Here is a 26,614-nt window from a genome sequence, read left to right on the forward strand (position 1 = left end):
GTCTCGGGGCCATGTTGCTGATCCACCTCCTCAGCAGCCTACTTATTTGCAATGTTTGATCATAGATTTAGGGGCGTGAGACAACTCTCTTGACTTGCGCACTATGTGTTTTTTGGGGTGGATGAGAGAAGATGAGAAAAATAACCAAATTCGAATACAGCTGTATTTAGTTTGACAAAACTACTACCATCAGCAGTTTACAGTGAAGCCTAGCACCTCAACCAAGCCTCTCCTCATAAAACAACCTACCTGCATCTATCCTATCTATTCCCTTCATAATTTTATATGTTTCTATAAGATCCCCCTGCATCCGTCTAAATTCCAACGAGTACAGTCCCAGTCTATTGAACCTCTCCTCGTAATCCAACCCCCTCAACTCTGGGATTAACCAAGTGAATCTCCTCTGCACACCCTCCAGTGCCAATAGGTCTTTTCTCAGGTAAGGAGACCAAAACTGAACACAATACTCCAGGTGTGGCCTCACTAACACTTTATACAGTTGCAGCATAGCCTCCCTAGTCTTAAACTCCATTTCTCTAGCAATGAAGGACAAAACTCCATTCGCCTTCTGAGGAATTCCAACACCTGGTGGACCACTGATTGAACTTGGGCACCTCCATCCCCTTGATGATACCGCTGGGTTATGAGGGTTTCCAGAGGGGTGGCCTAGGTAGCCTCCCACATCACCTGAGGCTCTCTGAACATATACAGGACACAGCGAGCAGTGTGAGCAGCCAGGAACCTGTAAATAGCACCAAAGGGGTACGTTCAAATGCACGGCAGAAATGGTGGTCTGAGGCAGGCCACCTCAATCCCAAGGGGTGCACCCCAATTCACAGTCTTGGCACCAAGTCATTTCCCTCTACTCACCCCGGCCAGGGAAGTCATCCTCCAGCAAGCCCAACAATTTTCTGAGTGTTGAGAGTTTCTTTTTAAGCCTCTTGCTCCCCCTCAACTGCAGTGGTGCCCAGGCCCCGTTTGTAAATACTTGCACCAATTCACGCCCACTTGGCCTCCACCTAAGTGGGTGGATCATCATGGAGGGGTGGAGCATGAAGCATCCAATCCGCTAATGATATTTTAATCCATGCAAATGATGATTTTAGCATGTTTCACACAGGTGTAGCTGATAATCTGCCCCTCACCACACTCCATCCATTGCCCCAACCCCTGTTAGGTGATGGTATAGCTTCCACATTTATAATTGGAACCTCTCTACATACTGTGACTAAGAATCTGAGCAGATTGATGCTTGAACATGTTTCCATCCCTCCTCTGCGCCAGGACAACCTTTTTTCAAAAATCAGTTAAAGGGCGCAATCAATTTGTCAGTAAAGTGTACTAAAAATATATCTGTTAAAAAAAGTGTTAAGAACATCATTTGGAGCCCAGGCATGCACGGTAGCATAGTTGCTTCACAACCCCAGGGTCCCAGGTTCAATTCCCGGCTTGGGTCACTGTCCTTTAAACCGGTATTAGGGATGGTACAATCTATGCAAATACATGTATCCTCGGCGTCGGCAATCAGAGAATCCCGCCCTAAGTGTTCCTGCCAGTACTGAATAGTGTGTGATTCATGCTTCTATTGGGGGCGCTATTCATTTCGTGATTCAGGACACGCAAGTTGGCTGGCACAGTGTCGATGAGATTTGGAAGCAATTCTAGGCCCAGCACAGGGCGCAAACTTCGATATCGTTGCCAGAGGGGGACCGGAGCATGCAAACTGAATTGAGGCCGGGCGCAAATCGCAATCTTTCCATTGCATGATATTGTCTGCCCAATCGCAATTCTCGTTGCCGGTGGAGCGGAAAATTGGGCCCACTGAAATGCCAAAGTACATATGCTACCGGAAAATCAATTGTCAAAACTTTTTGCTTTGTGATCTTAGCTCTTGTGCAATCACTGTTTGTACACTGGAATAGATGAAAAACAATTATATAAGATAGGAATACTTTGCTCTGATACTTTCTGCTAAGAGAAATAAGGAAACTTAATCTTAAAAAGGATTTATTGCTTTGTGAATTACTCTTCACTGGAAATGTTGGCTGAAATCTGATCTTTAGGGTTGAAGATTCAAGGCTGAAGTTCATATAAATACTGATCCTCATCAACTGCCAATGCTGTCCAATGCCCTGTTTTCTGAGTGAACTAAAATATTCCACATTGTACGGCCATGACCATTGACTTTCAGATGTTTAACTGCAGTTCAAAGCAATAATTTTAAAGTTGCCCTGCCTCTGTGGGGGAAACTATTTAATTTGGAGGCAGGGAAAATACAGAATCTTTCATTTTTATCACAATGACATTACATGCAAGATATGTAATGAGTCATATGTTTGTAAAGTAAATATTGTTCAAATGCTTTCTTTCAGCCTTAAAGGAGTTGATAAATAACATTCACCTTGCAAAAACAATCACTTAACAGGTTGTTGTGCAACGTAGCTTTCAAATTATTGGGGAAACCAATGGAAAAGGGAAAATACTCACAGATGTAGTAATATTCACGGCCAGGCCTGAATTCAAATCCTAATGAAAATGGAGTAAACAGTTGGAACTTTTCCGAGAATTTTAAAGGACCATTGGATGAGTAAGGCCTGTTACACTCCCATCGCTTGAACCCTTTAGAGGTATGATCACACGAGCTGTAGCCATCATAATTCACCATGTAGAGAACATAGCGCTCAGTCTTGTCTTCGGGTACAGAGTCATCATAATGAGGGCAGAAAACATCTAAGTAATCATTGATGCACACTTCAATGTGGAAATCACCTTTCAGGAACCTACAAAAAGAAAATGAACATTATTTTATTTCAATAGAGAAACTAGAGCAGTAGGTGTTATATCTCACCTGTCTCAATTATTCAGAAGAAACAATATTTCCTTAAAAATCGTGCACTGTAATAACTAAACCTACTTTAAAATCACATGTATTTTGATCCACATTACTGTACATTCCAAGATGCACAGCTTGATAGGAATATACACAGCAGGACAAGCAACATCTGTGTGTCAGGCTGGTTCCAGTGATCATTCATTCAAGATAATTAAAATGAAAGTATTGTTAGGAGTTTATTTAATGCTGGATAGTTCCTCCCCCCACTCACCACGCCTCGCACCACAAACCCTTCTGCATCTAAGAAGGGGTGCTCTGAGTTCCTTCCAGCCGGTCAAGAGGTAGCATGTTTCACACAGGTGTAGCTTATAATCTGCCCCTCACCACACTCCATCCATTGCCCCAACCCCTGTTAGGAGATGGTATAGCTTCCACATTTCTAATTGGAACCTCTCTACATACTGTGACTAAGAATCTGAGCAGATTGATGCTTGAACATGTTTCCATCCCTCCTCTGCGCCAGGACAACTTTTTTTCAAAAATCAGTTAAAGGGCGCAATCAATTTGTCAGTAAAGTGTACTAAAAATATTTCTGTTAAAAAAAGTGTTAAGAACATCATTTGGAGCCTAGGCATGCACGGTAGCATAGTTGCTTCACAGCTCCAGGGTCCCAGGTTCAATTCCCGGCTTGGGTCACTCTCTGTGCGGAGTCTGCACGTTCTCCCCGTATCAGAGTGGGTTTCCTCCGGGTGCTCAGGTATCCTGCCACAGTCCAAAGATATGGGGGGGGGATTCTCCGATATGGAGGCCAAGTGTTCGCGCCATCGTGTACGCCGTCGCGTTTCACGACAGTGCGAACAGAGCCCGGGCACGACCTATTCTAGCCCCCACAGGGGGCCAGCACGGCGCTGGAGCGGTTCACGCCGCTCCAGCATCCTTACGTGGCGCCAAATGGGCGCCGTGCCAACCCGCGCATGCGCAGTTGGGGCAGCCCAATCCTGCGCATGCGCAGTTGGGCCGCGCCATCCTGCGCATGCGTGGGGAACGTCTTACGCACGCCGGCCCCTCACCAACATGGCGCCGGCGTTCTGGGGCCATGCGTGGAAGGAGGTAGGCCGGGGGGGAGGGAGAGAGAGGCCGGCCCGCCGATCGGTGGGCCCCGATCGCGGGCCAGACCCCATCGGAGGCCACCCCGATGAAGGAGCCCCCCTCCCTCCCCCACAGGCCGCCCCGCCAGCGTTCCCGCAGAGTTCCCGCCGGCAGCGACCAGGGGTGGACGGCACCGGCGGGAACCTGTCGTGTCGTAGCAGCCGCTCGGCCCATCCGGGCCAGAGAATCGCCGCTCGCCGGTTCTCCGAGTGGCCCGGTGCAAATCGCGCGCCGCTGGTTTCCGGAGGGTGGGAGAATCGCGTGCGGGGGTCGGAGCGATGTTGCGCGATTCGCGCGGCGACCCAGCGATTCTCCCACCTGGCGTGGGGGGCGGGGGGGGGGGGGGGTGGAAGAATAGCGGCCATGCAGTTTCGCTGGATTGGCTATGCTAAATTGCCCTTAGTGTCCAAGAAAGGTTAAGTGGGGTTGTGGGGATAGGGTGGAGGTGTGGGCTTCGGTAGGGTGCTCTATCTAAGGGCCGGTGCAGACTCAATGGGCCAATTGGCCTCATTCTGCACTGTAAATTCTATGATTCTATGCCGCAATCTCCAGCCCCAAAGGAACTGATCAACATCGATAGAGCTATACTCATTTGTCTTGATGCTTCCTTGATTCTATCACAGTGACTGCAGTGTTACTGCAGATCCGAGAATTCGGGACAGTAACTTGAGAATGTAATGCTTGGTCAGCTGACTGGAGACATACTGCCGACAATGCTTACGCACAAAGGAGTGAGGTGCCAGTTTATTTGAATATATGTGCAGAGATTGGCCTCAGGGCAGCTAGACCCTAACGCACACTATGACTTCATGTTGCAAATGGGGAGCATCACTTCCTCATAATATTCAATACATTAAAATAAATAAGCTTGTAAAGTTTTCACAAAGACTAATGGATCACCTACGCACTTTTAAAATGTAGTTATGCATGGAATATTAAACTACAACTGTTGCACACTACACAGCAGTTACCTGGGAAAAATGTTCTCACATCTCTACTTTAGCTGCATTTATAGTTTATGCAATATTGCCAGAACCATAGAATTCCTACAGTGCAGAAGGAGGCCATTCAGCCCATCGAGTCTGCACCGACCCTCTGAAAGAGTACCCTACTTAGGCCCACTCCCCTCCCTAACCTGAATCCCTGGACACTGAGGGGCAATCTTCTCATGGCCAATCCACCTAACCTGCACATCTTTGGACTGTGGGAGGAAAACAGAGCACCCGGAGGAAACCCACGCAGGCACGGGGAGAAAGTGCAAACTCCACAGTTACCCAAGATTGGAATCAAATCCATGTCCCTGGCACTGTGAGGCAGCAGTGCTAGTCACTGTGCTGCCCCAAATACAAAGATACATTATTGTGAATTACTGGTTAATCATAATACTCATCCAGACTTAATTTTTAGAAAGAAATTAGACGGTGAGACTCCTTTCTTAAAGTCTAAATACTGGCTATCTAGATTTGACCCAACACGTTTGCTAAATTACAAATGTGTCTGACATGCAAGTACTGAGAGTCCAGTAGTAATCCTGGAATCACTAACATTCAACAGTTTTTAAAGATAACCTATGCAGATGCAAAATAAACATGAACAAAATTTGCAGTTTTTGACAATCTCTCAGAACATAAATAGTAAATAAAATAAAGGGATTTTTAGCCTCTCCACTCAGTGGCAATCGAAATTCGCACCACTGGGACCATCTCTAATTCTAACATCAAGAACTAAGACAGATATTATTAAAGGAATGCACAACATTAATTACTGCCGTAACTGTCTGACTTGAGACCTCCGAAGGAAAGCCAGCCATGACATTTAGTTTAAGATGCTGACACAACTGCTTGTGTTAGCAAATAATGATTTTTAGATGCACACACCAGGAAGTTTTCCCAACCCCATGTCTAAAAGATGACTTACACTTCCACTTGTACCTGCTGACTGAAATGGCTCATTAGGGATAATTAAACACAATAGCTCAAATTTCAAACACCTTTGTGATTTTGAAACAGTAAATTGATCATCTTCAATCCTCCAAGAGGTGCACACTAACCAGAAGATGAAGTCCCTCAGCATTTCCTACAAATTCAATGATTTAATGGCTACCGGCCAAAATGGAAAATTCAAGTCACTAGACCCATTCCAAACATAATTACACCAATTTCCCTACTTCTGTCCCCATAAGGCATAATAATTTTATGCCCCTTGCTGATAACTATTTTTATCAGTTATAATCTTTGTTGATGATTTTGAATAACTTTGGTCCTTCCTCGGCTCGTACATTTGAAGCTATTACTATATTTTAAAAGTTAGAACAGCTATGCAAAGATTATTTGCTGTGCACTGTACTGTGAAACAAAGTGAATTGAATTTTAATAAGTATGTTTTGTAACTGTCTTGAAATGTATTTTTAATAGCCTTACAAATGCACCATATGTCTCTCCACCACTCAAGATATACAAAGCATATTGACTATGCAAGATAACAGGTCAGCAGTTCTTGCTGATGATTTTAAGGCTTCATTAGTGATAGTGCCCTTTTACTTTTAAGCTTGAGGATATCTTCTTGACCTTCTAAATGATTATAGTGTCTTTCTCCTTAATATGTTTTACCCCTGAGAGGAATATGCAGGGGGATTTTCCACACCATCCATGATGTGTTTCTCGGCAGCGGGTGGCGGCCCACTGTTGGCGGGATCTACCGGTCCCACAGTTGTCAAGGGAATACCCATTGAATCCACTCCCCACTGCCAGGACACCGGCGGCGGGCGGGTTTGCTTGCAGACGATTCCGCTGGCGAGAACAGAAACAAAATCCCTCCCATGTAGTGGCTTTGAGGAAATTGTTAAAACAAAATATGCACATAGAATCTACAGTGCAAAAGGAGGTCATTCAGCCCATCGAGTCTGCACCAGCCCCTGGAAAGAGAACCCTACCTAAGCCGACAACACCTCCACTCTATCCCTGTAACTCCACCCCTTTTTGGACACTAAGGACAATTTAGCATGGCCAATCCACATAACCTACACATCTTTGGATTATGGGAGAAAACCGGAGCACCCGGAGGAAACCCACGCAGACACGGGGAGAACGTGCAGACAGTAACCCAAGGTGGGAATCGAACCTGGGATCCTGGAGCTGTGAAGCAACAGTGCTAACTGCTGTGCTACAGTGCCGCACAGTAGGGAATAGTGAAATACTCATATCTTGCCTGTACTGAGAAACACCCAAGAACTGCTACGTTCAGATCAGGCCATGCCCTCCATTGCTCCCTATTTTACATTTGTTTTATGCACAGATGTGAAGACTGGATTTTGTGCATTATGTTCAGTTAACAACTTGGTACAGTTGGGCAGCACGGTGGTGCAGTGGTTAGCACTGCTGCCTCACGGCGCCGAGGTCCCAGGTTCGATCCCGCTCTGGGTCACTCTCCGTGCAGAGTTTGCACATTCTCCCCGTGTCTGCGTGGGTTTCAACTCCACAACCCAAATATGTGCAGGGTAGGTGGATTGGCCACGCTAAATTGCCCCTTAATTGGAAAAATGACTTGGGTACTCTAAATGTATTTTAAAAAACTTGGTGTAGTTAAAGAGCATCATGTGTTAGTGTTGTGAATTAGGAAGAGAGAGGTCAGAGCATCAGGCGGCAGTGCTAAAATCTGTTAAATTCTACATACAGGTTACCTGGAGACGCAAATACATTACATCGACTGGTTCCCCTTTATCCATCCTTTTTGTTACATTCTCAAAGAACTCTAATAAATTTGTTAAACAAAATTTCCCGTTCCCAAAACCACGCTGATTCTACCAGATTGTATTATTATTTTGTAAATGTATTGCCATTACCTCCTGAATCATGGATTCTAGCACTTTCCCACTGATAGATGTTACACTAACTGGACGATTCTTTCGGCATCTTCAACTGTGAAGCCAGATACAAGACACTTGTTCAAAGTCTCTACCAGTTCCTTATTTACCATTAATAATACCTCAATCTCACTCTGTAAGGAAACAATCCTTAGTTTAGCTGCTCGCTCCCTTTTGATTTACTTGTAGCAGTTTTCACGGTCTGCTTTTATATTTCTTGCTAGTTTTCTTATATTTCAATTTCCCCTGTTTTGTTTCAGTCATCCTTAGTTGGTTTTGAAAATGTTCCCAATCTTCCTACTTTCTGTCCCTCTCCTATCTTGAATATAATGTTGCAATTGCTATTTTCCAGAGAGCGTCCGGATGGAGGGGGAGAGACAGCGCGTGCGTTGAGGGAGAGTGAGAGTGCGCGTGTGTGGAGGGGAGAGGGAGAGAGCACGCGCATGCGTGGAGGGGGAGAGAGAGCATATGTATGGAGGGGGAGAGAGAGAGCACACGCGTGGAGGGGGAAAGAGAGAGCACGCACGTGGAGAGGGGGAGAAAGAGCACGCGCGTGGAGGGGGGAGAGAGCACGGGCGTGGAGGGGGAGGAAGAGAACATGGGCGAGGAGGGGGAGGGACAGAGCATGGGCATGGAGGGGGAGAGAGCACTCACTGAGGGGAGAGCGAGCGTGTTGAGGGGACAGAGCGCGTTGAGGGGAGAGAGAGCACACTGAGGGGAGAGAGAGCACATTGAGGGGAGAGAGCGCGTTGAGGGGAGAAAGAGTGTGTTGAGGGGAGAGAGGGCGCATTGAGGGGAGAGAGAGCGCATTGAGGGGAGAGAGAGCACATTGAGGAGAGGGAGAGAGCATTGAGGGGAGGGAGAGCGCATTGAGGGGAGAGAGAGAGAGCACATTGAGTCGGGAGATAGAGCACGGGTTGAGGGGGAATGTTTATTTCTCATTTTTAAAACACTCCATTCCTTTGAAATTGAATACCACTACTTCTCTACTTTTTCATCTATTTTCCCATTCCAAATTAGCCAACTCTGGGCTCGATCCAATTGAAAACCTTCTAGGTGTCATTCCAGGCGGGTTTGGCTGGGAGTTTCTTCCTGGCTCCATCGGCAAGTTCCCCACCGCTATCTAACCACACTTAGTCAATTTTTGGGTCCTGAGGAGTTTCTCTCCAAGCTAGCCCACACATGGAATTATTTTCACCACTGGGGAGCTGAACTCGCTGGTCAGACCAGCTCCTCAGAGATTGGGCTGCCATTTTGAAAGGGTGCCCTGATCTCTAAGTGGGCTTGAAGGTCCCCCACATCCCCCACCCTGGGCAATGTCACCCCCCACACATATGAGAAGTACCCCCTCCATCCCAAATTTATAACACTGCACTATGGTGTCACTGAGGACCCCCCGTTTCAGGCCCCCCTCCCGAGTTTCCCACCTTCGCCACCCCCACCCCCCCCCGCGCCCAAACTACTGGAGGACTCATTCACACCACCATCCATGTGCCTTCTGACATCCCTATTGGACATCAAATATTGCGATGGCCTTTTAATCAGCCACCTTCCATAATACTGTATAGATGGGAAAACCAGTGATATGGTGCAAACTGTACCCAGAAATGCTGCTGAGACTCTGGAATTTTATGAGTCTCGAAGATCCAACGACCACAGAGTAAATTTCAATGATCAGAGAAGGATTGTGCAGATGTTGAGGAAGGTCCCAAATTTTATTGGCTCCTAGGGCACCAAAATTTGGATTTGAGCTTTACAGATAAATATGATGAAATAATGGGGGCGGTTTTGCACCCGCGTTTGCAGTTGGTGAGAACGGTGACATGGACGTAAAACACCGGGCGAGATCTCATTTCCTGATTTTTTTCTCCCACCCCTTCACCAGTAACGTAACGAGGAGGACAGGAACATAATTTTAACAAACGTCGCTACATTTAAATATGATTAATGAGCTGCCTCGCCACATGTACCCCATCACTAAATATTCATATATCTCTGATGTGACATGGACAGATATTTCAGAACGTGAAGCTGTTGCGAGGATCCTGCTGGGGATAAGCATAGCCCCCCTGCCGCTCCCCGCCGCCCCCCCCCCCCCCCCCCCGGGCATGGACACACACGCACATGCAAACACACACATACCTGGGAACTGCCCCCGGCACAGGTTGGTACTGCCAGCTTGGCACAACAAGATTTGCAGTGCCTGTGCTGGGGCAGGCCCTCTAGGGATCCCCATTAGTGGTGGGGGGGGCAATACAGTTGTGGGGACGGTATGGGGGAAGAGAGCCCCGATAATTGTGCGGTGGTAGAGGGGAGAGTCCCCCACACAGTGATGGTGCGGAGTTCTGGGGGGAGTCTAATGGGGCACCCTGATCTCTGGGGAGCCAGCCTTTCTGGCTCTATCAAGCACCGCCCCATCAGACTGATGACATAAACCACAGCCCCAGATTTATGTTTTGTCAAAATAGTTCAAGGTCTGGGGCGAAATTCTCCCCCAACGGCGTATGTCCGCCGACTGGCGCCCAAAACGGCGCCAATCAGACGGGCATCGCGCCGCCCCAAAGGTGCGGAATGCTCCGCATCTTTGGGGGCCGAGCCCCAACATTGAGGGGCTAGGCCGACGGCGGAGGGATTTCCATCCCGCCAGCTGGCGGAAATGGCGTTTGTTGCCCCGCCAGCTGGCGGAAATGGTGTTTGGTGCCCCGCCAGCTGCCGCGGAAATGCGGCGCATGCGCGGGAGCGTCAGCGGCCGCCGACAGTTTCCTGCGAATGCGCAGTGGGGAGAGTCACTTCCTCCTCCGCCATGGTGGAGACCGTGGCGGCGGCGGAAGGGAAAGAGTGCCCCCACGCCACAGGCCCGCCCGCGGATCGGTGGGCCCCGATCGCGGGCCAGGCCACCGTGGGGGCATCCCCCGGGGTCAGATCACCCCCCCCAGGACCCCGGAGCCCGCCCACGCCGCCTGGTCCCGCCGGTAAATACCAGCTTTGATTTACGCCGGCGGGACAGGCAATTTCTGGGCGGGACTTCGGCCCATCCGGGCCGGAGAATTGAGCGGGGGGTCCCGCCAACCGGCGCGGCCCGATTCCCGCCCCCGCCCAATCTCCGGTACCAGAGACTTCGGCGGGGGCGGGATTCACGGCGGCCAACGGCCATTCTCCGACCCGGCGGGGGGTCGGAGAATGACGCCCCTGGTCTGAAAACTTGGCTGTACATCTGGAGAGATCCTCGCCGCTTTTCAGTCAGAGCCCGACACTGACAAACTATGGGAAAATTCCACCCCATGTTTCTGTACATATCAACGCACCTCTCAAATTCCAGAGTGGCATGATGGCAGCGTGTCTGGACACACCTAATTTACTGCAGTACAAAGGGAAGTCAAAGTACTTCCAGTCAACATGTTTCTACGCAGTCAAATTTAAAATCACACAGGAGTACGTTACCATTTTTACAATCACCACAATTTATTAAAAGTGCACCTGCAAGAATAAATGTTATAATAACCTTACTGATGTTTTAAAGTCTCATTTCAGATGCATTTCCTGATTTTGCTTACGAAAGAGACAAGGAGGGGAAATATGATAAGGCCAATTGTTGGATGCAGAGATCATGATACACAATTAACACATGTCCATTTGCAGTGATGCAGGCAACATTCAAACATCATGCTACCTACTAAATGATAGTGGCATGTAATCGAGTGCTAATCGCACTGCTGCTTGCCCCTGTGGGCCCAAGTTCATGTGAAGCTAGCATCACTTAATCAACCAGAACCTCTTCAAGGAAAGTAACAAGCGCAATGTAACTAAATGGGAACAAAGACCCATAGCAAGCACATTTAGCTGCGTGTTTCCCGGTGCTCGCAGCGCCGAGAAACAAAACGCTATCAACCATCACTCGGGTTCGATAGGGGGCCTCAGTAGGAAAAGCACAGCTGAGGCTGCACATAGCCGGTTTTCTGCGCTGAGGAGCTCTGCTCGCAGGAACGCCTCCGTGTAGTGAGAGATTGGGATTCCATTTTGAAATGACGTGCTGATCCCTGGAGCCCCTGGTGTGACCCCTGACATGCCCCCCCCCCCAAACCCCAACTCACTGAAGGGGTCCGAGATCCCCGCCCAACACAGGCACAGCGCACCCCCGGCCTGATCGCCGCCGTGTGCAAAATGCCAGCATGGCACCGTGGCAGTGCTAACCTGGTAATCAAAGGGCATGCGCCTGGGCTTCCGATCCCCCTGGGAGACCCACATGAGTGCTATTCCATCTGATCCCCGTTTGTTGAGACCAGTACTGAACGGCGCTCACCTAAGGTCTCCAAGGCAAAGGGGATAGATCCCAACACCTTGGGTGCCCTGAGAAACTGCATATTAGAGTGAGACTAGTCTCACTCTAAATGCAGATTTGCCAAAAAGTGATCCCACCCCAATGGGCGGGATTCACATTGAAAAATCTTGCAAGATTGTGTTTGATCCCGCAAGGCTTTGTGAACCAGGTAGATCCTGGGAGCGGGGTCTCCCTGCTCCTATTGACCATGCTGCACCGCGACGCGCTGCTTTTCGGGCGCAGCATGGATGTACGGTCGCGCCCAACATTTTGGCTGAAGTAGGTGCTGGAAGTTGTTCAAGAAGAGTTTATGAACAGAAAGAAGAGAGTACCAGGCAGCATGATCCAAGGTTCTCTGATGAGCCCTGGGGCCTGTTGTGCTGGGAATGGACAGGAGGAGGGCGGTGCTCTTCCCCCAGCCAGCCTGAAGTCCCCCCCGGGCAGTGGGTGCAGACAGTCATGGTCAATGTCCATAATCTCAGAGGATCTGGATGCAGAACTACAAAAGGTTCAATGATCTCACATGACTGATCAAGTCAGTGAATGAATGGAGTCATGCCATATACTTTAGAAATGGATCACTAGCTTCAAACACTGTTTTAGAATCACCACCACTGCTTCACTGACCTGCCAACAATCTCTAGCATATGCAACTCGTATCCAACATGCATAACCTTCCCACTCATCACACACTTAACAGCTCTGAAAAGCTCACTCACATCCTGCATACACTGCCAGCTATTCAACTGTGGCAGGCACATTACCCAAACACTGTGCACCAGCCTCACTCTCACTCTCTCGATGGATATCATAATTCATAACTGCTCTGAGATTGCAGGTCTAATTCCAAGAGGTGGGAGATTTCAGTGAACATCTTCTTTATCAAGTGCTTCTATCCAGCTGCAATGTACACATGCTCCAGTTCATCTACAAATATTTTGTGATAAGTCACAAACTTCCAGAGTACCAGGATATGAGCTAAATGATGGAATCTGATCAACAAACCCTGAGAAAACTGCTTCCTATTTGAGAGTCAAAATCCAGCTATCTTGCTGACGCAGCAAATCGACTCCTCTAAAACTTCAGACTCATTGCCCTCAAAAAAAATCAATTTTAAAACCAGGAAAGGAAGTTTGTAAGCTTCTTGTCTTTCTGTAATTTATTTTTAAATACATTCTCTGGCTTTGTTCTATCCCCAAAATTATGATAAAGTGAAATGAGGTGGAACCAGAATACAGGCAGTACTTTGTGATGGGCCGAATGGCCTCCTTCTGCACTGTAAATTCTATGTAAATTCTCCCCAGCTCAGTATGAAAAAATAATTCTTGAATACAGCTGTCAATACCAGGGATGGTTAAAAGTGAGATTGATGCATAAAAAGAGCGAGGTTGATCACAACCAATTTGAACACTTGCCTTTGTGTTTATTTTAAAAAGTGAGATACTTCAAAAAAGGTGACATTTTCCAACTAAAATTAGTGAGATTTAATCCATATGAGTGAGACTTCGTAGATATGTTTAAATCCTAATAGATTTGTTTCAGTGGCCTTGGTAGGCCCAATTATTCAAAGGGTTTACCTGCATGTCAGATAATCAGCATAGCAAGTTGGCCTACCATTAAGTGAAAACATTGACTTTCTGTAATGAAACCAGTGTTGAAAGAGCTGCTCTGTGCTCAGATCAAAACCACAAATTGAGTTTGCTGACCAAAACAGGCAGACATACACAGCTGTATTCTAGACATGCTGAAAAGGAGGAAGTCAGTGTTAGCATTGTGACCACAATCCATATCTGTCACATACAGTGCAAGTGATCTGTTCAGCATTCTCTCGTAGGAGCAGAACACTGCATTAGTGTGAAGGTCCCAGCAGTAGCAAGCAACATTTCATGTTTCAAGTCAGGGGAAACACGTCTGCTCTTCAGAGAAGTGCAGCACCTTGGAATAAAACGTTCTGCATGCAAGCATCCAAATGTTAAAAATACGTTAGATATCTTAGTGTATTATAGTGAAGGGTTCACAGTCTCACACTCATATTACATGACTGGAACAAAGCAAAAAGTCAAAATAAAGAATACAGAAAAAACTCTTTGATATAAACTGAAGAAATCCTTTGTTCAAATTTTTTCCCATCCCACCCGTCCCTGCTCCCTGTTGCGCTGACTTTGACTGAGCTTTGGTTAACGGACCACCCTTGTACCTTTCCAAGTGTCATACTTCGCAGCTTGGACAGTAGGTGCAAGATTTGAGACTCCGTCATCAGGACCAAATGGAGGTCCTGAGCCCACACCTGCTGCCAGCAGAACCGGCTCAGTATTTTCCCCAGAGGCGGCCTTCTGATCCCAATCACAAAACTGGCATTTCCAGAACTAGGAGAGGTGGGTGGTGCTGAGGCAGGTCAGTGATTGAGGGAAGTTTTAAATAAAAATTCAGAAGGGACAAGCAGGCTGAGCCCTCTGGATGGCTCACTGTGGCCACGTGAGTGAGTTTCCCTGCCTGCTGGCCCCCTCTTTGCATTATCAAGCCTCTAGCTCTATCATCCACCACTGGAAAAATACTAGCAGGCCCAAAGAACTGTCCCGAATATGGTTGATAAATATTTAAACTGACTGCCCGCTTCCTTCCCATCAGCGGGCAGCCACTCTTCATCCTGTCCCATCAGGTTATTTTCATGGTTCCAGCTCGCCACCCTAGGGCTGGGAAATCCCTGCCCTAAGCACGGTAGCATTGTGGATAGCAAGCACGGTAGCATTGTGGATAGCACAAATGCTTCACAGCTCCAGGGTCCCAGGTTCGATTCCGGCTTGGGTCACTGTCTGTGCGGAGTCTGCACATCCTCCCCGTGTGTGCGTGGGTTTCCTCCGGGTGCTCCGGTTTCCTCCCACAGTCCAAAGATGTGCGGGTTAGGTGGATTGGCCATGCTAAATTGCCCATAGTGTCCAAAATTGCCCTTAGTGTAGGGTGGGGTTACTGGGTTATGGGGATAGGGTGGAGGTGTGGACCTTGGGTAGGGTGCTCTTTCCAAGAGCCGGTGCAGACTCGATGGGCCAAATGGCCTTCTTCTGCACTGTAAATTCTATGATAGTCTAAGTGTTAACAAGCTATTTATCAGGATTTGGAAGCCATGTCTGATCCTATTCAGAGTCTACAAATACACCTCGATGAAGGAACTTTTGGACAGTGGGAATCTTGACTCCTAGTTCCACTCGGTATGAAAGGGGAATTGAAGCCAAGAGCATCAATCCCACTGCCACCTTGGCCCAGGATTAATAGAAGGTACATTAATTTCAAATGATTGCCAGAACATTTCAAAGACTGGAACAAAGAGTTCACAACAACCTTTTTGTTTTCAGATAAACATTTTACTTGTGACAACATTTCATAGCTAGCCTTTGATAGCTAGCATTATTTTGCCAAAGCATAATTTTTGTTTCTTTAGTTGTTGCAAACAATAAAAAACTCTGAAAGTGCACTGAAGGAGTCATATGGACTTGAAACGTTAATTCTGTATCTCTCTCCACAGATGCTGCCAGACCTGTTGAGCTTTTCTGGCAATTATTGTTTTTATTTCAGATTTCAGGTATCCACAATATTTTGCTTTTATAATAGAAGACAGTTAAGCTTTAATAAATGTATACCCTGCTGGCAAGGTACGAGTATATGAAATATCTATCGCAGTATATCGGCATTATTATTGATACCTAACTTTTCAGATTTCCTCTCTGCTGGAGAAGATGTTCATTCACAAAGTTAAAGTTTACCGATGGTGTTGAATCCTCTTTTCAAATACAATATACGGGCAGTAATTAAAAACTGAATGTGTTGTAAAATTATGCTAATTGTGGATCTTTTTTATGCTACAAATGTTCAATGGGAACTGCAAGGACATGGGAAAGCAAGTCCGTGAAATAATCCTGTTTTGCAATTGGTAGATGCAGCTATTGTAATCAGGTGCTCATTGCTTGTTCATTACAGCATAGGGAGGCCCGTTACTTGTAATCTACCTTTTCACCCATTTTCGTGTAACAAGATTCACTTAAGGTTGCCTGGAATGCCAACCCCGATTGGACCACTTCCATTACAATTACACAGCTGAATAAAACTGGCCTCAAACCAAGCCTGAGTTCATCAGTCTTAAGATGACTATTTTTAGCTATTACACTTACCGGAGAAAGGGCTTCAATTCAGCCAATTTACTTTTACACTAACGTTGTACACCAACTACTCGGTACCAATTTTCCAAATTTCAATTATATAAAAGAAAAGACAGACTTGAATTTATATTGCATCAGTTTTCAAGATATTTGTACAATGTGCTAAATTCACTTTGTGAGGGTGGCACAATGGTTAGCACTGCTGCCTCACGGCGCCGAGGTTGCAGGTTCGATCCCAGCCCGGGTCACTGTCTGTGTGGAGTTTGCACATTTTCGCTGTGTTTGCGTGGGTCTTACCCCCACAAACCAAAGAGGTGCAGGATAGGTGAATTGGCCACGCTAAAGAATTGGGTTCCTTAAATTTTTTTTTTTTCAATTTCACTTTGTGATGTGGATTCCTAGTTTTGTATAAAACACTTCTCTGCCAAATTTAAAATCCTTTTCATGGTTTACAGTTTCTCATCCCCACTCATTGGGATGAATTCTCCCATCTGAAACAAAGTTCCATGGCGGGAGCAGGAATGTGGGGTGTTTCCCGCTGCAGAGGCCGGCCGGAATCCACGCCATATCTTCCGGACCAACCTCATTAATTATGCACCCATAGGTTTTACTCCATATGGCCTGACGGAGTGGAGACAATTGTGTGATTCCCACCATTATATATGGGTGCCAGATTGAAAAGATGCTCAACATCACCGTTGAGAAAAGATGGATCTTTAGGAATAATTGAGGCCGGAAGATAGACCTCCTAGATGACACAAAATCTGGAGGATCAGGCAGTCGATGCTCCCTCACCCACTGATGTGTGGTTCCAGGTTTACTGGTGGCCTGTATCCCTAATTTCAGAGGCAGCCCCAGGACCAGGCATTGCTCAACGAGTCCCGACTTCTGCATGCCACATTGTTCCAGAAGTGTTCTGGAGCAATGTATTTTCCTGCTGGCATCGCAGATAATTGGGAAGGGAGGGTAGGGGAGAGATTGCATTTGTGCCTTCAACTGCATCTGCAAATTAGTTTCACGCCAGCCTCCAACAGGTTTCCCGATCTGCCATGGCGGGCACGAGTGTAAGATCCCGTGGAAAATTCACACCAGCGTGAAATGGAGTTCTGGACACCTGCCAAATTCTCAACTCCCACCCCACTCCCTGCCCACCATTTAGCCTGCCGGTGGGACCACGGGTGAATTCTGACCATTGCCGTACTCAAGTCTACATTCAAGCAGGGGCAGCATGTGGCGCAGTGGTTAGCACTGGGACTGCGGCCCTGAGGAACCGGGTTCGAATCCCAGCCCTGGGTCACTGTCCGTGTGAAGTTTGCGCATTCTCCCCATGTCTGCGTGGGCTTCTCCCCCACAACCCAAAGGTGGATTGGCCTCGCTAAATTGACCCTTAATTGGAAAAAAAAATAATTGGCTACTCTAAATTTTAAAAAAAAGTCTACATTCAAGCTCATCCCAAACACCTATGAAACCCAGTCTCGAAATGCCTCCATCTTACTACTTCCTTCTCTTCGACCATACATTGATTCATCCCTGCTAATCTGCTACTACTGTTCAATGTCCAGTACCCCTCTGTAAAGTGCCTTAAGCCTGTTTAACAGATTGTGTTATATAAATGCAGGTTGCTGTTGTTATACATTCCTAGCAACCCGGGTTACTACTTTTGCAACAGCTATTATCAGTAACTAACAAGTTATCATTCTTTTATAAGATGGCACTGATAACATGACAAGAAATACCACCTAATCATACTAACAGGTTGCTCATTCCATTGTTGTTTGGTATATCTTTATACATAAAATAGCTGCTGTTTAACCCCATAACAACAGTTGTTGCATTAAGGTAAATTAAATGCTTAGGACACTAGCTGTGAGGCATGTGCCATCTGAATGCCAGTCTTTTTCACTTTTTGGTGTTCATGTAATTATGTATCAGTGACAGCGAGCAGGTCAACTGTCAGAACAAAAATAAACCAAGAATTGAATAAACATTTCACATAAAACATACAGAATACATATCATAAAAGCTTTGTAGTCAAGTCACTAATCTGAGGGTCCAGAAGCAATTTTTTCTTGGTGTCAGCCTTGGCTCAGTTGACAAGTTCTATTCCAGAGACTTGGCTAACATTCGAGTGAAGTATTGAGGGAGTGTTGCACTTTTGGAGGTACCAGCATTTGGACGAGACATTAGACCAACATAATAAGCAAAGTGACTTGGCTCAACTGTGAATTGCTTCAGCCAACCCCGGCGACTCACCCAATCAAGGCATTGTCAGCACAGCCATGACGTAATAATGCATCCTTATAATTCTGTCATGACAATTGTGAACCATTTCTACAACTTTCAGTTCCTCCTATCAATATTAAACCACTTCATCTATTTTTTTTTTTAAACTTCACTTTTAGATTCCCTTTCACATCCATTTTGTTCCATTATAATCACAGTATCCCAAATATAACCAACACATTGAATAATAAAAGAAGAGCTTCACCATACCAGTTTTGAAAATCCTATTTCTTCAAGCACATTCTTAAATATATTAATTACAAAACAATATATTTAAGAATGTGCTTGAAGAAATAGGATTTTCAAAACTAGTATGGTGAAGCTCTGTTCTTTTATTATTCAATCTGTTGGTTATATTTGGGGTACTGTGACCAATTTTCCATTTCCAACACCAACCACCTTATGGCTTCCTGAGCGATATTTCAACCACTTGTTTCTGTAACGGATACATTTCTTGCTGAAGGCCAACACCGATAAGATTTGTGAGGGAAGTACTCAAAACTTAATACATGTAGATTTCAAATTGCAAAACCTAAGAAATCTAAGTTGTTACAAATATGAGGTTTTATAAGATTGTTATATTTGGGACTGTGTCTTTACGGTGGAGGCCGTGGCGGAGGCGGAAGGGAAAGAGTGCCCCCACGGCACAGGCCCGCCCGCGGATCGGTGGGCCCCGATCGCGGGCCAGGCCACCGTGGGGGCACCCCCCAGGGTCAGATCGCCCCGCGCCCCCCCCAGGACCCCGGAGCCCGCCCACACCGCCTGGTCCCGCCGGTAAATACCAGCTTTGATTTACGCCGGCGGGACAGGCAGTTTCTGGGCGGGACTTCGGCCCAACCGGGCCGGAGAATTGAGCGGGGGGTCCCGCCAACCGGCGCAGCCCAATTCCCGCCCCCGCCCAATCTCCGGTACCGGAGACTTCGGCGGGGGCGGGGGCGGGATTCACGGCGGCCAACGGCCATTCTCCGACCCCGCGGGGGGTCGGAGAATGACGCCCGTGATTTTGTAAAAGCGAGTTGGAAATAGCTACTTGAAGGAAGATATGGTGATGCCATGATAATGTTACTGGACTGGTATTGCAGACGTCCAGGCTAATGCTCTGGGGAAATGGGTTCAAATCCCACCACGGCAGCTGGAGGAATTTAAATGTAACTAATAAGCCTGGAACTGAAAGCTCAATATAGTGACCATGAAATGTTGTAAAAACTCATCTGGTCTACTGATATCCTTTAGGAAAGGAAATCAGCCACCCCGATCTGATCTGGCCTAAATGTGACTCCAGACTCACAGCAATGTTGACTCTCAAATGCCCACTGAAATAGCCCAGCATGGCACTCAATTCAAGGGCAATTAAGGATGGGCAATAATTGTCAGTGATGCCCACATCCCATTAAACGAATGAATAAAAAAACAAGAGCCAGCATTCGAGGATGAAATACCTGGGGCGTCATTCTCCGCCGGCGGGAGTCTCCGTTTTGCCGGCGCCCGGGGGTTTCCCGACGGCGTGGGGCTGCCCCACAACGGGAAACCCCATTGACCGGCCGGTGTTACGGAGACTCCCGCCGGCCGGTCGGAGCAGATATGTGGCGGGGCGGGTAGGAGAATTTCGCCCCTGATCGAGAATCGCACCCTGCCACCGGCTTCCTCATTCTCCGGCGCATGCCAGATCGCCGCCACGCCGGTCGGGGGCCGCTGATTCTCGGGCCCCGATGGGTCGAGTGGCCGATGAGTTTGGCCAAGACCCGCCGGCGTGGATTACTCACCTCCCACTCGGACCTGGAAGGTGAGTGTGCAGGGGCCGTCCTAGAGGGGGGGGATCCGACCCGGTGGAGGCCCCTATGGTGGCCTAGCCCGCGATCGGCGGGCGGGCTGTTTCCGTGGGGGCCTACTTTACTCCACACCGGGCACCTGTAGGGCTCCGCCATATTGCCCGGGGGCCGGCGCGGAGAAGGGAACTCCCGTGCATGCGTGGAAATATGCCAGCCATTCCGCACATGCACGGAAATATGCCGGCCATTCCGTGCATGCGTGGACTCGCGCGGGCCGTTCGTGCTGGCTGGAGCCACAGGGACCACTCCTGCAGCAACCTAGCCCCCTAGAAAGGGGAGAATTCCTCACTTTTGGGGGCTGTTGATGCCGGAGTCATTTGCGCCGGTTTTCACGCCTGCGTGGGGACATAGCCCCATTATTAGAGAATCTTACCCGCATTATTAGAGAATCTTGTCCGGAGTGTTCAGATGAAAACTTACTCCCTCAAAGAAAAAAGGTTACATTCCTAAATTGGATGTCAAAGAGCATACTAGGAAAGACAAAAAAGGGAAATTATTTGAGAACTCAATACTGCAAAAAGCCTAGAGGAATGGAGAAAGTACAGGAGGTGAAATTAAAAAGAAAAAATTTGCGAAGCAAAAGTGGGTACAAAAACATTGTCAAGCAAAATAAAGGAAAATCCAATGACCTTTTCTAAATACATAAAGTGCTAGAGGATAATGAAGAAAAGAGTAGTCTATTAGAGACCGAAAATGTAACCTGTATATGGAAGTGCAAGGCATAGAAAACATTTTTACTGTCTATCTTCACAAAGAAGGGGGACAATTAAAATACTTTTAAAGGGAGGAGTGTGAAGCATTGAATGGGATAAGCCTAGTGTGAGCGGAGTTATTAAAGCGGTTAGCATCTTTGAAAGTAGATAAATTGTCTGGATGAAAAGTGTCCACAGCTGTTAAGAAAGCAGGAGAACAAATAGCAGAGGCACTGAACATCATTTTCCAAACCTCTGGCTACAGGCGTGGTGCCAGAGAATTGGAAGTGTGCAAACATTGTGGGCGGCATTCTCCGACCCCCCCTCCGGGTCAGAGAATCCCCGGGGGGGGGGGGGGGGGGCGTGAGTCCCGCCCCGCCGCTCCAATGCCGGCTGCCGTATTCTCCGGCGCCCCACGCTCCGACGCCGGCTGCCGTATTCTCCGGCGCCGGTTTTCGGGCAGGGGCGGGGATCACGCTGTGCCGGTCGGGGGTCGTCGGCAGCGGCCCCCCCGGCAATTCTCTGGGCCCTGATGGGCCGAGCGGCCGTCGATTTCTGGCCAGTCCCGCCTGCGTGGATTGGACAGGGTCCCACACGGTGGGACCTGGCTGGTAGGGCGGTTGGTGCGGTCTTCAGGGGGGGCGCGGGGGGATCCGGTCCCGGGGGGGGGCACGGTGGCGTGGCCCGTGATCGGTGCCCACCGATCTGCAGGCGGGCCTGTGCTGTGGGGGCATTCCTTCCTTTCGCGCCGGCCACTGTAGGGCTCTGCCATGGCCGGCGTGGAGAAGACACCCCCCTGTGCATGCGCTAGAATACGCCGGCCAGTCTGCGCATGCGCGGAACCACGCCGGCGGCTCTGCGCACGCGCTAACTTGTGTCGGCACTTTGGCGGCAGTTGGCACGACGCCAACCCCTCCGGCGCCGGCCTAGCCCCCGGTAGTGAGGAGGATTCCCCAACTTCCGGTTGGCCCGACGCCGGAGTGGTTCGCGCCGCTTTTTACGTCGGCGTTGGGCCATCGCGTGGATTTGGGGGAATCCCGCTTTGTGTTGTTGCAAAAGGCAGAAAGGGCTAAATTAATTAGAGCAGTTAGCCTAACTTCAGTTTTGGGCAGATTGTTGGAAAACATTTTCAGGGACTGCATTATTCCTCATTTAGAAAGACACAGATCAATCAAGGAGAATCAGCACGGACTTGTTAAGGGAGGCCATGTATGATTAAGTTGATTGAATTTTGAAAGAGGTATGGCAACAAGGAGAGTCGATGAGGGAAGCATGTTTGATGTAGTCTACATGAATCTCAGCAAGGCTTTTGACAAGGGCCCACATGGCAGACTAGTCATAAAAGTAAAAACACCTGGGATCCAAGGACAATGATGAGTTGGATCCAAAATTGGCTTAGTAGCAGGAAGCAATAAGGACCTAGTAGCGGTTTCATGGACCCCCAGCATATAGTTACACAGGTCACAGAAGAGAAAAAGATCACTTTGTAATAGTGTCCTAAACTGCAATATTAAAACTTGATGAGGGGGTTTATGAAAATCAGCAAAACCCATGAGTGAATTTGTGTGTTAAACTCATTGGGCAGGATTTTCTACTATCCCCCCCTCCCAGTCAGTGGTGTTTCTTCGTTGTTTGCACCACCCGCCGCGGCAGAACCTGCAGTGGGGTGTTGCCATCGGCAGGACCAGAAGATCCGACCGGTGGGAAGAGCATGAAAATACCACCCATTGTTTATGCTATTTATGACCTATATTCTATAGTCCATTTCTTACAATGAATGCTGTTTTAATCACCATGGGGGTTATTGGTAAAAGCCATCTTGATGAAAAGAATGGGGGAAGCTGAAGGTATAATAGCCTCACTTTAGAAGAAACACCTTTCTGCAAGGGATGTGGGTGGTGTTGGTAAACGTATACGCCCCGAACTGGGATGATGCAGGATTCATGAAGCGCATGTTGGGGCGCATTCTGGACCTGGAGATAGGAGGCCTGATAATGGGGGGGGACTTCAATACAGTGTTGGATCCAGCACTAGACCGCTCCAAATCAAGGACTGGAAAGAGGCCGGCGGCGGCCAAGGTACTTAGGGGGTTTATGGATCAGATGGGGGGAGTGGACCCATGGCGGTTTGCAAGGCCGCAGGCCAGGGAATTTTCTTTCTTCTCCCATGTACACAAAGCCTACTCCCGGATAGATTTCTTTGTTCTGGGTAGGGCGCTTATCCCGAGGGTGGAGGGGACGGAGTATTCGGCTATAGCCGTTTCGGACCATGCCCCAGACTGGGTGGAACTGGAGCTGGGAGAGGAGAGGGACCAGTGGCAGCTGGATGTGGGACTGCTGGCGGACGAGGTGGTGTGTGGGAAGGTGAGGGGGTGTATCGAAAGGTACTTGGAGGCCAACGACAACGGGGAGGTGCGGGTGGGGGTGGTATGGGAGGCGTTGAAGGCGGTGATCAGGGGAGAGCTAATTTCCATTAGGGCTCATAGGGAGAAGACAGAGGGTATGGAAAGGGAGAGGTTAGTGGGGGAGATTTTGAGAGTGGACAGGAGATATGCAGAGGCCCCGGAGGAAAGATTACTTGGGGAAAGACGACGGCTCCAGACGGAGTTTGACCTGTTGACCACAGGGAAGGCGGAGGCACAGTGGAGGAAAGCGCAGGGGGCAACTTACGAGTATGGGGAAAAGGCTAGTCGGATGCTGGCACACCAGCTCCGTAAGAGGATGGCAGCGAGGGAAATAGGGGGAGTCAAAGATGGAAGGGGAGCCACGGTTCAGAGTGCGACGAAAATAAACGAGGTATTCAAGGCCTTTTATGAAGAGCTGTACAGATCCCAGCCCCCAGCGGGGGAAGAGGGGTGAGACGATTCCTAGATCAGCTGAGATTCCCGAGGGTGGAGGAGCAAGAGGTGGCTGGTTTGGGGGCACCAATTGGGTTGGAGGAACTGAGCAAGGGTTTGGGGAGCAGGCAGGCGGGGAAGGCCCCGGGACCGGACGGATTCCCGGTGGAGTTCTACAGGAAGTACGCAGACCTGTTGGCCCCGCTACTGGTGAGGACCTTTAATGAGGCAAGAGAGGAGGGGACCCTGCCCCCGACAATGTCGGAAGCGACAATTTCTTTGATCCTAAAGCGGGACAAGGACCCACTGCAATGTGGATCGTACAGGCCGATCTCGCTCCACAATGTGGATGCAAAGTTGCTGGCAAAAGTGCTGGCCACGAGGATCGAGGACTGTGTCCCGGGGTAATCCACGAGGACCAGACGGGATTTGTAAAGGGCAGGCAACTAAACACCAATGTGCGGCGGCTCTTAAACGTGATAATGATGCCATCGGAGGAGGGAGAGGCGGAGATAGTGGCAGCTATGGATGCGGAGAAGGCCTTTGACCGAGTAGAGTGGGAGTACCTCTGGGAGGTGCTGCGCAGGTTTGGGTTCGGGGTAGGGTTTATCAATTGGGTTAAGCTCCTTTACAGAGCCCCGATGGCAAGTGTAGTGACGAACCGGCGGAGGTCGGAGTACTTTCGACTGTACCGAGGGACGAGGCAGGGGTGCCCCCTGTCCCCCCTGTTGTTCGCATTGGCGATCGAACCATTGGCCATGTCATTGAGGGAGTCTAATAAATGGAAGGGGGTGGTCCGAGGGGGAGAAGAGCATCGGGTGTCGCTATATGCGGATGACCTGTTGCTGTACGTGGCGGATGCAATGGAGGGGATGGTGGAGGTCATGCAGACTCTAAGGAAGTTTGGTGAGTTTTCGGGCTATAAGCTCAATGTAGGGAAGAGTGAGCTCTTTGTATTACAGGCGGGGGACCAAGAAAGAGGGATAGGGGCCCTACCGCTGAGGAGGGCGGAGGGGAGCTTTCGGTATCTGGGGATCCAGATAGCCAGGAGTTGGGGGACCCTACATAAACTGAATCTGACGAGGTTGGTGAAGCAAATGGAGGAGGATTTCAAAAGATGGGACATGTTACCGCTCTCGCTGGCGGGTAGAGTGCAGTCGGTCAAAATGGTGGTCCTTCCGAGGTTTCTGTTTGTGTTTCAGTGCCTTCCCATCGTGATCACTAAGGCCTTTTTTAAGAGAGTAGGCAGGAGTATTATGGGGTTTGTGTGGGCGAGTAAGACCCCGAGAGTAAGGAGAGGGTTCCTGGAACGCAATAGGGACCGAGGAGGGTTGGCGCTGCCAAACCTGGGGAGCTACTACTGGGCAGCAAATGTGGCGATGATCCGCAAGTGGGTTATGGAGGGAGAGGGGGTGGCATGGAAGAGGATGGAGATGGCGTCCTGTAAAGGAACGAACCTGGGGGCGTTGGTGACGGCACCGCTGCCGCTCTCGCCGACAAAGTATACCACGAGCCCGGTGGTGGCCGCAACGCTAAGGATCTGGGGCCAGTGGAGACGGCACCGGGGTGCAATGGAAGCATCGGTGTGGTCCCCGATCAGGGGTAACCACCGGTTTGTCCCGGGGAAGATGGACGGGGGGTTCCAGAGCTGGCATCGGGCGGGGATTGGAAGAATGGGGGACCTGTTCATCGACGGGACGTTTGCGAGCCTAGGGGCACTGGAGGAGAAGTTCGAGTTACCCCCGGGAAATGCCTTTAGATATATGCAGGTGAGGGCTTTTGTGAGGCGACAGGTGAGGGAATTCCCGTTGCTCCCGGCACAAGAAGTTCAAGATAGGGTGATCTCGGGTGTATGGGTCGGGGAGGGCAAGGTGTCGGAAATACACCAGGAGTTGAAAGAAGAGGGGGAAGCGCTGGTAGAAGAGTTGAAGGGTAAATGGGAGGAGGAGCTGGGGGAGGAGATCGAGGAAGGTCTGTGGGCTGATGCCCTAGGTAGGGTTAATTCCTCGTCCTCGTGTGCCAGGCTCAGCCTGATACAATTTAAGGTGGTCCACAGAGCGCACTTGAATTCATGGACTTTCACGACAGTAAAACTGGGGCCACACCTGGACCGCTTCAGTAACTGTTGAGGGGCGAGCACTGGCACCATATGGAACACAATCGATTCTAATGAGAAATGGTGCCGAATTCATCGGTTTTGCGATTGGCACTCAGGAGGCTGACAAGTTGAGGCCACATATACACACTTCACTCCCCACACACACACCGTCCCAGGCAACAAGATGGCAATGAGGAGCAGCTCCACGCTTCACCGACGCCGAATTGGAGATCCTCCTGGATGCTGTGGAGGAGAGGAGGGTGACCCTGTGCCCTGGCCCGGGAAGGAGGCTACGAGCTGCTGCCAATCATCGTGCCTGCGTGCAGGTGGCAGAGGCGGTCAGCGCCACCAGCAACACCGTTCAGACTGGCCAGCAGTGCCAGAAGAAACTGCACGACCTCCTCAGGATGGCCAGGGTGAGCAGGCAGCACAGTGCCCTTGGCACTAACCCACGTTCCACACAGTCATAATCCTCCAACTCGGAGGGCGGCCGTAACCTCATTCCAGTACCCATACCACCACCATGGCCGGGTGCCCTGGTCACTGAGGCCACCAGCTACCAA

The 26,614-nt window shown here is 49.0% G+C and overlaps 1 protein-coding gene across 2 annotated transcripts in view; it reads right to left on the minus strand.

Moving 5' to 3' along the window:
• Positions 1-26,614, minus strand: part of LOC140429427 (ephrin-A5-like) — a 280,461-nt gene that overhangs the window by 18,379 nt on the left and 235,468 nt on the right. For both annotated transcript variants that reach the window (XM_072516395.1, XM_072516394.1), the window contains exon 2: positions 2,488-2,780. In XM_072516395.1, coding sequence (XP_072372496.1) covers positions 2,488-2,780 — 293 coding nt within the window. The remainder of the gene's footprint in view (positions 1-2,487; positions 2,781-26,614) is intronic.

The sequence above is a fragment of the Scyliorhinus torazame genome, chromosome 9 (genome assembly GCF_047496885.1).
Source record: "Scyliorhinus torazame isolate Kashiwa2021f chromosome 9, sScyTor2.1, whole genome shotgun sequence".
Lineage (NCBI taxonomy): Eukaryota > Metazoa > Chordata > Chondrichthyes > Carcharhiniformes > Scyliorhinidae > Scyliorhinus > Scyliorhinus torazame.